The 13,944-nt window shown below is 35.9% G+C and overlaps 1 protein-coding gene across 2 annotated transcripts; it reads left to right on the top strand.

Moving 5' to 3' along the window:
• The first annotated feature begins 1,034 nt into the window (after positions 1-1,034).
• On the top strand, positions 1,035-12,726 carry LOC139131183 (uncharacterized). Of its 2 annotated transcripts, XR_011552069.1 has the most exons (6): positions 1,035-1,544; positions 8,161-8,290; positions 9,063-9,213; positions 9,620-9,843; positions 10,863-11,426; positions 12,035-12,726. XR_011552069.1 is itself a non-coding variant. In XM_070697157.1 (5 exons), the coding sequence occupies exons 1-5, from the start codon at positions 1,362-1,364 to the stop codon at positions 11,024-11,026; spliced, it is 852 nt and encodes a 283-aa protein (XP_070553258.1). In that variant the 5' UTR covers positions 1,035-1,361; the 3' UTR covers positions 11,027-12,726. The 2 variants fall into 2 exon arrangements, 1 of the variants encoding a protein (XP_070553258.1); XM_070697157.1 differs by having other exon boundaries at positions 10,863-12,726.
• The last annotated feature ends 1,218 nt before the right edge of the window (positions 12,727-13,944 follow it).

Below are 13,944 nucleotides of genomic sequence, written 5' to 3'. Positions count from 1 at the left end.
AAGAGGGCGCTATACAATGTCACTTCTTCTGACAGTTTTTCATGATCAATGAGTGAATGCTCTTACTTTAAAATTTGTTGCATGTTAATGAATCTCCAAGGATTGCTTATACAGAATAGTATCTGAATCGTTTGAAGTTAAAAAATTCATTTAGGACACAGTAATGTAAATATTTCACACTTGATTACAGATCTCACCATCTGTACTCAGTACCCCTCTCCCCTCTCCAACTGACAAGGATATATATCAATGCAATGCTAATTTGTTTACTTGTAGCACATCTTGGACAAAATCAAGTCACAGATCCTCTCATAGGCATGTTTTTCTCTCGCAATATATTCTTAAACGGCTAGTAGCTGTAACTTTATTCACTACTTTTGTTTTCTGTTTCAACTTCAGTTTCTTGTTCTACTCCCTAAAACATGATGAAATACACAGTATTCATCTTGTCAACTCAGCCTGTACAATGTACATGTGTAAACTACTGTTGAAAAGTGAATTCTGATCTCGACCATATTTCAAACATAAACAATTGTAATTTACAATTATAAATGTACAGCTACTGTGTCAATTGACAAACTAGACACTCGGTGTTTATCACATGCTGGAGTCGAGAGCAGAACAGGGAACTGTTGCTTACATTTTACGAGAAAATAGTGAGGAAAAAATTATCAACATCATTCTGTTTGCATCATGTTACTTTCTGGTGATTTAATTTTACTTGCCAACTTTCCATGACTGAACTTATCTTAGAATGCTTGAACAGTTAGACAGAAACAGACATCTATATATAGTCTAGGATTAGACACAAGCATAACAAGTGGGTTTGTTTGAGACCTTTTCTTGGACACTGTGAGCCATATACATATTTAATATGCCTCATTGATGTTCAACAAACAGCAACTCTGACTTTATGACTTGCTTACGTCACAGTAAGGTACACCTCTTCCGTCCATTCACACTGTGGCAACCCTGATATTTGTTGGTCCCCGAAAACTACAAATAGTGGTAATTTAAGAGATTTTCACGCGTAGCCTGAGTTCTACACATACTTTCATACCATTCAAAATCATTCAATGGCTGCGGTATTTAACTACATCCCTGTGAGTGTTGAATGGCAATTGCTGGCAGAAGCAAAGGTAATAAATATCCCCTGATGCGTGACTTCTGGAAAAACACTCCCCTGAAAAAAGTAGCAGGCAGAATTTCAACCTTCTTTTTGGTCTGCTGCACATTAGCATATGACCACTGCATAAATTACACCTGTGTTGTCCCAGCTAGCACCTGGTATAGCTGCTTCAGGCTGTCACATCCACAACGGAGGGGACAATTTATTCGACACCAAACCAGCCTCCAGGATAATGCCTACCACATCGTTTCTGGTGATTTTTTTCTTCTCTCTGGTCAGTCTATTTGCTCTCAAAATGTTCCTGAACACTCTACCGTATAACGAAGACCACTATGAGATTGTGATCGGCAACTACTGGGCAGTGGTAGTTCCACAGTTGGTTTCTGTGCAGGAGGTGAATACTGTTCTACCACAGGTGAGCTTTTCCCCCCAAGTACTGCTCCAGAGAGCTTAGTCTAAAAATCAGTGGAGCCCATAAAAGCTTATCTGACCCTTTTTCTAATCAGGCTAAGCCATTCCAATCCGGTAGAGTTAATTGGTAACAAAAACTGGAAGGGCATATCAAATATATCAGATATGTGAAAAGATTTTATTAATATTCGACAATACCAAAAAAACTTACATGCACGTTTTTTGACTTGCTTGTTCTCCCAAGACATGTACTTTCCACAACTTGACCTAGAAAGCATAGCACATTAATCTTCTGCCCTAAAAAGATTTTTACGCTTATTTTGGAGGACTAAGTATTCTGAATGGGTTCAAAGGTCAGCAACTGTAACTTTCACTCTTTTCTCGGTACTGGTGTTTTGTTATGGATATTAATTTTCAGTTTGTCTGTCTACTCCAAACAGGACCAATTCACTTGTCAAAAGTGACAATTAATGCATGCTCCTCTGTTAATATGCTATCTGTGTTGATATGCTAAAACATGCCAAGGTATTTCATTATGCTATACGGTATGTAGTGAGTACAAATGTTGTCGGTACACATAACCAACCCACAAGCAATATGGTCAGTGACTGACGCTATAAAAGTACATTATTATACCACTACCATTGAGAATGATGGATTTTTTGCATGCGCTAAAATGGTCGTATGGCACGGGCGTTCATAACGTTGACCGTTTCCACGTGCCAAAACGCAGCGCATTCTGTGGGTGCCTCTGCGCATTCACTTTTGGATGGTTTCAAAGGACCCTTTTGAGTGACAGTCCCACATACCTGCGCTGTGAACCCGGAAGAAAAAACTGCGGCCATTTCATGAAAACTGGTCACTACCTGGCCAATTTGCCGTCCCATTAGTGAATGTAAGATGAAAAATAGTAAGGTTCAATACAAAAATACCATAACAGATGCACTTAGACATTATCTCCACGCATCACCCACTGCTTTGCGTTGGGGATATGCTGCACGAATGCACTTGTGCATTGTTTCCAGTATTTTGGCAATAAACCTCATGCTCTGCAATCTACACTTGTTACTTCTCAATTGTTTCATGTAAGGGACCGTCTAAGATTGTAACATAAGTTCAAAAAGCAAAATTTATTCATTTACAGGGGAGGGGGTTTGACTACCATTCACTTTTAGTGAACTTCACTTTCGCACTTTTTTTTTTTGACTACAAGTTCTCTTTACAGCGTGTAAAAATTAACAAAAACTGCACACTCGTACGAGCAAATTATTTTGCTGTAACTATTTCCAACTCATTTGTGTCATACTGATGGCAGTCAGTACTCACATTTGATCGATTACTTAATGATATAATGTCATATTCTTCAGTACCTATAGCAAAATGCTACTTTGTACTCTCAGGCAGACATCAAGTTCTTTTGCACTTTTGAACTTTCATTTAGGGGAGGGGGAGGGGTTTTGATGTAAACGAAAGAATTTCGTTTCATGAACTTATGTGACAATCTGAGATGAGGCCATTTATTGACTTAACCATTGACAACTCTGATACCACTGGATACACTGAAAGAGTTGTAACAAAATTGTTGTGAAAGGTCCACTGACTGTTTTGAAATCAGCACTTTTGAAAGAGCAAGGTTATTTGGACACAAAATCTGAGACTGAACGCACATACAACACATTGACAGCCCACTGTTATTTTTTGAGGCTGTACATACCAGTTCTACATCATTGACATAATTGCCAGAACCTGGCTGATCCAAGCGGCGAAGACACTGTGCATTGCATTTGATAGCGATTCAGTTCACGTTTGCAGATGAACCATTAGATGATGTTGCCTTGGGTGATTACACTAGCCCCTGCTGGCTCATTTGCTTCTGAATGATTTCACCAATTATCTCAAATACGAGTCGTTTTTTTTCAGCAACTTGGGTGGTTACAACTTACAAGCAGGACCAATTATTACATTTTGGTAATTCTTGAAGTGAACTCAATTTCAGAAAAAATTTAGTCGTACATTTCACACACAATAAAAGAATAACTTTACATGTGTTGGCCAGAATTACTTGACTCTTTCAAAGTATTTATATAACAATTAAACCGTAGTTCATTCTATGAAACAAATTTGGATACTATTGGCTATAAGAAGCAAGAACTATCAACTTTCAAAAGTATACACTGATAGAAGTTTCCAAACTGCATCTATTAGAACTCTAACTTTTAATTGAATGTTTTTGCTGCTGATTAGCTGACCCTGGCATGCACTCCAAATTTTCAAAACACCCAAAGAACTGGTGTAGCGCAGAGTTGGAGTAGACACAGTGGCGTCATGAATCTTGGATAAAAAATTGACAATACAGTCTGTTTTTGATCCAATTAATTATGATACACTCTGTCTTTTCTGTGGTTATAAAAACCACTATTCATTGGCAATTATATGTCCTGTTTTTGATGTTTTCAGCTACTATTTATTTGTTACCTGCACCGTACAACTCATGTGACAGAGGAAGCCGGTTATGTTACAATTGGTCTTTTAGCCTCTTTTTTGTCCCTCTGTTTTCTATTTGTTTTTCCACTGTTTCTGTCCACTGTTACGGCAGCGAGCAAGTCTCCACAGAGTCTACACTGTCCATTGGGATGAAGTTTGACTAAAGCAATGTACACATTGGAAGCAACAATAATGAATGAGTCGTGCACAATGTATTCTCAGAAAAAATAACACCTCACTGTCGACAAACCGGGGTTGATTTTTCCATTGGCATCGCAGCATTCAGAGTATGTTTTCCTTGCACCAACGTTGGGCTGTTTGATCCCAGTGACTGTGAGAGTCGCTGTTTAGACCAAACTGAGTTGGATAACATGATGCATGGCACATCATTTCTGGCGATTTTTTTCTTTTCTCTGGTCAGTCTATTTGCTCTCAAAATATTCCTGGACACACTACCGTATAATGAAGACCACTATGAGATTGTAATCGGCAACTACCGGGCGGTGGTAGTCCCACAGTTGGTTTCTGTGCAGGAGGTGAAATCTGTTCTACCACAGGTGGGTTTTTCCCCCGAGCACTAGCTGTTCCATGGAGCCTGAACAAGAATAATTAAGCCAATGGGTGCATGCACAATCACGGAACACTTAGAGTGATGCTGCATCTCATAATCAAAGATCTTGTCCAAAGTGTTTCATTTTTCACAATCTATTTCTTTATTAGTCAGCAATTAAAATCTCTGACCATGATGAAGATTCTTACATTCCTAATCACTGAACAGAAAAACCCCAACTTGTTGATCTTTACATGGTCCCTCCACCCTGTGATCTTTAATATAAAGGTACAATAAGCCTTGGAGACGCATTTTCGAACTCTCAAATTTTTATAACATTCTTTTCGCCTCTCCCTTTTGGCAACTTTTAGTCTTCCAGTTGTGGGGGCTCATTTATGGCTTAAATAAAGTTATTACCATCTTTGTTTTGTCAAAATCTGTAATTACTGGTATATTTCCCCATAGAGATAACACAGGGATGGCGGCCATTTTGAATTTCAAATATCGGTAAATATTAGGTTATCTGCTTCTCTCGTACCAAAGTTTGCATGGTGACACTTATGACTTTTATTCTTGACTTTAAAGATAGTGGTTAAAAGTTTGCTTGAAGAAAGTCGGAGCAAAAGTTAAAGTCTTTCATTTTCAAGGCGCCAACTGCCATAAGTTTGCAAACAGTACCGGTATATGTAACCAAGAACATTGGTAAAAGCCAGTGTTCATTACAAGTGTCCAGCATTTCTAAAAACTGTTCATTTCCCTCTTCAAGGTACTGAGGTAGCTTAATCTTGGATGTCTCTGTCATTTTTGTACCAAAAACTACACTTTTATTGTTTCAGGATTATTAGTGTAATATTTAGACCTGTACTGTATAACAGTGCAGAGATGTGATCTGGCCGCTAAATTAAAACAAACTAAATCATTTTGTGGTTCTTGGGAGCTTATTTGTCCCAATGTTTACTGGAACGTATGTTGGTTGTGGGCTGTTTTTCATTTATACATGTATGTGTAACTATAAATTTTTGACATCTATATATACTATCCACATGGAAAGTGTGTACTTGTTCATAAGTAATGAGAACACCAAGGTTTAATTTCAAAACAAAATATAGCTGATGAATGCCATTTATATAATTCATGGGTTACGGCTGGAAACTTGAGAGCATCACTGGGCTGTCCATGGTCAGGATTTACAAATGACTTATTTGCTATGCATAATGATCTACACACAGCCCTGAATAGCCATGTGGCTCAAAAGATGACAGAGACAATATTCAAACTATTTATAGTATCCTGTCAAGATCATACGTCACCATGTAAGGTCAAGTTGGTCAAAACAAGCAACCTAGCGGCCGATATAGCTCCGCTGTGTTTATGTAGAGAATAACTATTTTTGACACATGTTAATGAAGAAGGGTGGAAATCTTTGATAGCTCAATGCAGTGGCCAGAAAAAAAGTGGCTAAAATAAGCTGCAAAAATACGCAATTGAAGATTTCATCATACTTTGAATGTATCACATAGGATCATCCCTAAGAAATGTCAACCAAAGCTATCTGATGAAGAGTTTTTGAGAATAAATTTTTGACCAAAATGGCAACAATTGCCCCCAAAAGTAAAAATTGCAGATTTCATCATAATTTCAAAAGATCAAAATTAGTTCATCTATAGAAACCTGTATACCAAATTTCAAAGCTGTTAGACAAGTACTTTTTGAGAAACGCATTTTTTGACCAAAAATAGGAAAAATTGCCCCAAAAATTCAAAATTGCAGATTTCATCATAATTTCAATAAATATCATTTAGTTCATCTATGGAAACCTGTATACCAAATTTCAAAGCTATCAGATGAGTAGTTTTGAATATACACATTTTTTGACCAAAAATGGCAAAAATTGCCCCAAAAATACAAAATTACAGATTTCATCAGATATTCAATATATATTACTTAGCTCATCTGTAGAAACCTGCATACCAAATTTCAAAGCTATCAGACCAGTACTTTTTGAGAAACACATGCTTTGACCAAAAATGGCAAAAATTGCCCCAAAATTACAAAATTGCAGATTTCATCATAATTTCAATAATTATCATTTAGTTCATCTGTAGGAACCTGTACACCAATTTCAAAGCTATCGAATGAGTAGTTTTGGAAATACACATTTTTTGACCAAAACTGGTAAAAATTGCCCTAAAATTACAAAATTGTAGGTTTCATCATAATTTCAATAACTATCATTTAGTTAATCTGTAGGAACCTGTATACCAAATTTCAAAGCTATCGGATGAGTAGTTTTGGAAATACACATTTTTTGACCAAAAATGGCAAAAATTGCCCCAAAAATACAAAATTACAGATTTCATCAGAAATTCAATACATATTACTTAGTTCATCAATAGAAAGCTGTATACCAAATTTCAAAACTATCAGACTAGTACTTTTTGAGAAATAAATTTTTTGACCAAAAATGGCAAAAATTACCTTAAAAATGCAAATTTGCATAATTTTGCACAATTTGAACAAATCTGAAATAGATCATCCCTAGAGACCTATGTACCAAATATCAAAGCTATCTGACTGACAGTTTTGAAGAAGAAGATTTTTAAAGATTTTTTTACCAAAAATGAAAAAATTGCCTTAAAAATACAAATATGCAAATTTCGCCACAATTTGAACAAATCTGACTGAAGTCACCCTAAGCAAACTGCATATCAAATTTCAAAGCAATCGGACAAGCGGTTTTAGAGAAGAAGATTTTTTTACCAAAAACACCAAAAAATGCCCCAAAAATACAAATATGCAAATTTCACCATGATTTGAACAAACTGAAGTGAGGTCACCTTAAGTCAACTGCATATAAAATTTCAAAGCAATTGGACTTGCGGTTTCAGAGGAGAAGGCAATTGTTGACGGACGACGACGGACGACGGACGACGGACGACGACGACGACGGACGACGACGGACGACGACGGAAAATCAACCTATTTGATAAGCTCCGCGTCGCTGACAGCGGAGCTAAAAAGTGAGGCGTAAAATATTAATTGTCTCACATGTTGCATTTTAACAAAGACTTGAACATGTGAAGGCCCCCTGAAAACATAGATGCTGTTAACATGAATTTGACTGACTAAACCTACAATAATACACCATGCCAAGTGGGTCAAAAATACTATGGGTTTAATTGTGGCGCAGTACTGTGTTTGATTGACTCAGCAGATGGCGAAGTGAAAGGCCTGGCACAATAGGGACTAATTTACCATATTTTATCATACTGATAATCAGATACATGAGTTAAATTTTCTTCAAACCTTCAGCAGAAAAATTGTCCAATTCGTATTGATAGCACACTTGCCACCTCTGAATCCAAATAATAAGACGTGTTGGATAGATACGGTATGTTCATCCCTATACCTGATATCTTGTGAGTAATAGAAGTCTATCACTTTCACACAAGTGAACAAAATCACGACAACCCATGGAAAGAAAGTTAAATGCTCAACGCAAAATTTACTTCAAACTTAAGTTTCACACTTGTATGATACTTATACATATATTACTTATAGTTTTATTCTCCTGAAAATATTTCAGGACTTAGAATTGATTGAGGACAGAATACAGAATGGCAGCTACATGGTTCTGTACACCTTTGGTTACCAAAACAAAGTTCAACCCGTCTTTGGAGGAATCAGTCTGCATTATTTGGAGTCTATTGTCGCTGGTAAGTTCAACCTTTTTGCTGTATTTAAGTTTACGGACTTTCCCTGATATTGTCGTCATTTGCAGTCAACTGTGGCAATGTACATCTAGATGTTGTAGATGAAGATATTGGTAGCTGTTCATAGCAAAGACATGAGCAAAAGTCAATAAAAATACATGTACATACATGTGTAATCATCATCATCCAAATATAACCGATACAAAATTTAACTGAACAATGGGAGGAAAAGTGTAATAGGTAACAACACGGACAACACGGAAAAGAAGCTGGCATCCATTTAGATTCTGGAACACACATTTTTTTGCCTAACTGAGCCAGCATACGCATGTGCAAAACAATTACTTTTTTTACCTAACTTTGCCAAAAATTCACTAATTATGGATAAAAAAATCGTTTAAAAATATCACAGGACATTCATTGCCAAAAAATGAACAGTTCAACCTCAACTTCAAGTCAAGGAACACACGTGCCAAACTCAAAGCGATAAAACGGTGGTTTTGAGGAAAAGTTGATGGTATCAATTTTCACCCAAATCCTTTAAAAGTGATTTTTAAACCAAAAAAATGAAAACACCATCTGGAGATATTGGCCCAAAGGACCATCATACTAATTTAAGAAAAAATAACTGAATGGTTTTGAGATATCTCTGTCTAATGGCATATACAGCTTATGGAAAGCCATGGCAATAGTCCATTGAACTATGGTCTAAAGGACTAAAAATTTTCTGTATGGTTGACATTGAATGACTTTTGTCTGATCTCAATCATTTCAGTACCATATGTCAAATTCACACCTGAACTTGAAGAGAAGTATGGAGTCAACGCATCATTCACATTTTTACCAAGACTTTATCTCAATGACACCTGGGGTATATGGCTAGGCAGAATGTATGGCATGGCTAAGGTCAAAGGTCACATGGTCAGGTATGTCCATTGAAATTTTCTGTGAGAAGACTTACAAAAATGTTTCTCCATGGTTAGTGCATGCAATGTGGGTTTCTCTAGTTCAAACAATTTTCAAGACGTGACAATATGAGCAACATTGAGCCCAATATGACAAAAATGAAAAAGCATAATTTTCAAAGGACTTTCTGAAAAAATCAGAAGGGAAAAAATCAACCATAAACCTTTCTGGTCAAGAATTTCTGTTAAACATGTCATACCCACTAGTTCTGGAGCAGTTCATTAATTAATATAAATCTTGAGTATATGGCAATTCTCATTGGGAAGGAAAAATACTCTGATATCTCTGGAATAAAATCCAAAACTATATGTTGGAATTTTGCTTTGGTTATTAACAACATTAAAATGTACAAACATGCTTTTGTAGTGATGAAAATGCTGGCTCCTACAAGGTATCTGAGTACGACAGTCACGATGATATTGTGCAGCTTTCTTGGAAACCGTCCACAACATGGAAAGCCTCAGAGAATTTCCCTTACTCCCGCCAGTACATAGAGGGCAGTATTGTCCTGCCACTTGTTGCTGAGACCAGGCTTGGAGTCTACCTGTCCTGCATATTTGATTGGAAATTTCCACAGTCTTCTGTTCGAGGTGAACATATCACTTTTGTACATGCGTTGAGAAAGTTATAAATTCTGCTCATTTCATAAAAAATCCCTTTGGAATTTTTGAAAGTGAAAAAAGTGCATTGTCAAAATTAAATCATGGATAAAGAAAGCAAGTTGTTGGAATAAATGTAGTCTCTTTCAGAAAAAACCCACAACTTTTGAAATTATAAGTTTCTCCTTAAGGGAAAAAGTGCAATCAAACGTTTCCACACTTCCACCCGTCCTATACTGTTCAGCAAATTTTTACCTTTCTGGACTACTTATTTATTATATATATATATATATATATATATATATATATATATATATATATATATATATATATATATATATATATATATATATATATATATATATATATATATATATATATAATATATATATATATATATATATATATATATATATATATGAGAGGCTGTTTATATTTATCGAATTTATTAACTTGTTTATTCATTTTTCATTTTTCATGCATTAATTTACTTATCTTCATAACAGTTTCATCAAAATTTTATGTATGGCACTATTTATAGGGAGGGGTTGTAGGAATATAAACGCCTGTGCAATCTACTTGTTTACAAGCAGGTACTTTCATGCACAATATCTAGATACACCACATCAACATAAGTTGGAGCATTTAAATTTCACAAGATGCATTTTGATACGCACGTACCTTGGGTTTAATGTTTACATTGGTCATATGGGTCCCATACAACCTTTGTGCACAGTTCCGAAGACCCCCTCCCTTTAATGTTTTTGTTACTCTGGAAATAACCTCTCCATGCATGGGTTACATAAAAATATGACCTGAACAATAAGAAAGATCACCAGAGCTTCTGTACGACTTTCTTTCTAAGAATGTCAACATATTTCACATGAACCAATTTCATTGTATGACAGCTCTACTATCAATGTGAGCTTTTTAATCTTTCAGTGTGTTACCACAGCATAGAGACATGAGAAATTTGGCGACTGATGCTCTAATTTTTTTTTCTACCACAGGTGTTCAAGGGAAGATGGAATTTCACAAGGGCTTCATGGAGGGACTTCCATCCGGAAGTTTTTCATTTACTGGACTTGAAAAGGGACCACTTGGGGCTTATGAAATCAACACAAACTGGACACTGTCTTTTCCTTTTCTCAGCTTACATACTTGGTACAAATAGTTTATTGAAATCTTAGGATTAGATATTTTTCCCTTTGAATAACATTAATGAATGGTACAGTACTGATGCATAGAAAGTAATCTGGGATACATATGCCTGGAAGCTGTTACATGGAGACATCCATTCTCAACCATCAAGAGGATTACCTGGATAAATATCTGGTATTATCCATATTACAAATCTAACATCAAGTGAATCCATCACAGCTGGTCATTCCATCGGCTTGCAGTGTCTTTCTTTGAAACTTCAATCTGTACAGTTGCAGTTCATTTGAATATCACCTGTTAGTTTTGATGCGACCTTTTTTTTTGCTGTGTGGAAAAGATGGGCCTTTAAGTTGTTCACCCCAAATTTCCGGTGAACAGGTCCCTTGAGTCACCATTGAACATGATAGGTTTAGGCCAAACATTAAGTGAGGCTACCCACAATTCTCCATGATCTGTACACACGGAGATCCACTCACTGAGATGAAGCAAATTTCTTCTGTACACCGAACAACTCGGTCCATTTTTCAAATTCTGGCAACATAGTTCTGATAATCATAATTTTCTGATTTCACACTGTGAATAATGAGAAGATCAGTCCCTTTTCCCGCGAGGAGATAGCAATTTTGTAATTTTGTCGACATAGATTTTTGACAGCCATACACAATATTTTCAAGGAAACTAAGGGAATAAGTTGCATCTGTGTTGGCAAAAAAAAGGGTATTGATTTTTTTTAATGTTTGTAACAAAGGATATTTGCATGTCTGACAGGTGGTACGATGAGACCATCTTAGTTGCTGATAACTTTATCTTGACAAGTGTGCAATTTTTAGCATATCCAAACATCGACTTCTCATTCAATTTACTATTGAATTTTAAACATAATCAATAATTTTGGAACATAGTTTTGACAAATAATCCTGAACTTAAATTATAAGTTAAAGATTGTTAGGAAACTTATAAAATTGAAAAAGCCTTTAGCGAAAAATGCCAGAGTGAACAAATCAAGGGGAATTGTGGGTAGCCTCACTTACTGTGGGCCAAACCATTGTTGTGAAAGGGTTACAGGCATTCCAAATGTAGTCATTCTAAAGTGGATGTGTTGAGATATTGCAAATACAAAAAATTTGATTTAGCCCATTGCTCTTTAGTTTGGAAGTTTATCTTCATTCAAGGCTTATATTTGAATTGGTTCACAGTGACTTTTCCTTCTGTTTTTTTCACCCTGGGACTCCAAAAAACAAAATCACATACCACACTGTGAATTAAATTGCCAACTTTTAAAGTTTGCTGACATCAAGACTATGATCTGGTTTATTTTGCAGTATCGAAGAGTGAAACATTAATGGTCAATCTGCAAACTGATATAAAACAAACTTTCATTGTCTGCCTTGTTATGGTTGGTTGAATACAAGTCACATAATTTGTAATTGTTGATCACTACAAAATACCATGTATTTCAATTCATAACTTTTTAAATCTTCACATAATTGTCATTATCTTAAGTGTTGAACACAATTTTATTCACATACTGTCAAATTTTACTGAACATCTTACCAGTAAAAACTTGTCAAACCAAATTTTCTCATCCAGAACTCTTACATCACTGACATTTGTATATATTGCTTGTATTGTGCATGACAAATTCATGTATACTGTCCATATTCAGAACAAATTTATGAAAAGTATACGTGTAATAAAACCGGATGCAACTCATTATATTCAAGTTTTTGAAGTTCTACTTTACATAAAACTGTAATGAGCATTTCCTTAGAAATGCTCTTCAAGATGATGCTTGCGAAAAAAATGAGAATAGAAAACACACCAGTAGCTGGTAACTTGCTTTTGTTATGTGATGATAAAATAATACAGAGGAAAATTAGGCTAATAGGTAGACCCTGGTAAACTTCATAAACTACATTTGTACAGACAACAATATTAAACACACCACACCTTTGTTGGGTACTGAGACTGGCAATTAAATTGTCTCAGTGCTTAGGCTATGTTCTCTTCTTGAATGAGCCAAAGTAAAAGTAAATTACATTCACTGTAAGCACAATATTAATGCGTCAAAAGTTGTAAGGCAGAGGATGTCATTTCCTGAGCTGATCTTATGAAACTCACAAAAGTGATTCTCTTTAAGATGATTCCCGTATCTGGAAAGGAGATCCTTTGGGATACTGTCGTCATCATGGAAAATTCTTTCAGGAATTAATTGCCACGTTGCTCTTGATGTCAAATTCACGGTACAGATTCACCAGTTATGGTGTCTGCTGATATTTGTAACTCTTTGTATATAAGTCTCTGTGTTTTAAATATGATATCAGAAACTGTTACAGAATGGCTGGCACAAGTGACATCAAAAGCAGTATATGTCAGCCTCCAGAGGAAGAGCTATAACCAATGCGCCTCAGGGACAGGTACTGGGACTCTCAAACATTTATAAAATACTTTGTCATTCTACCATTTGTCAGGAGTTCATTTTGAAGCTCATGGAGTGAATCAAGTTTTTAACCAGCTTATTTTTGTGAAAAATCGAAAATATAATTTTTGCTCATGGATGTTCACACAGATGCAGTGGCCATTTCGAATTTCAAAAGTCAGTAAATATTGGGCAATGTTTCTCTAGTACCAAATTTGTAAAGTGGCCCCTGATTTTTATTCTTTATTTCAAAAGAGGATGGTTTAAAGCTTGGATCCTTGAGGAAAGTTTGATGAAAATTTTTAAGTTTTTCAGGTGCAAACTTCTTTAGGATATTTTACTCTGACAATTTTTCAGCTTGGCGAAACATCTGCGGAAAAGGAAGCCCTTATACTATAGTACTGCAGTTCAACGAAAAGAAGAAAGGTGAGAGGGTGAGAGGGTGAGAGGAGGGCTGTTACGGAGACCAATATTACAATTATCATGAGATCCTGGTGGCATGAAAGTATACA

Source organism: Ptychodera flava, chromosome 4, assembly GCF_041260155.1.
Source record: "Ptychodera flava strain L36383 chromosome 4, AS_Pfla_20210202, whole genome shotgun sequence".
Classification (NCBI taxonomy): Eukaryota; Metazoa; Hemichordata; class Enteropneusta; family Ptychoderidae; genus Ptychodera; species Ptychodera flava.
The sequence above is the reverse complement of the archived record's forward strand: the minus strand, read 5'-3'. Positions and strand labels throughout refer to the sequence as shown.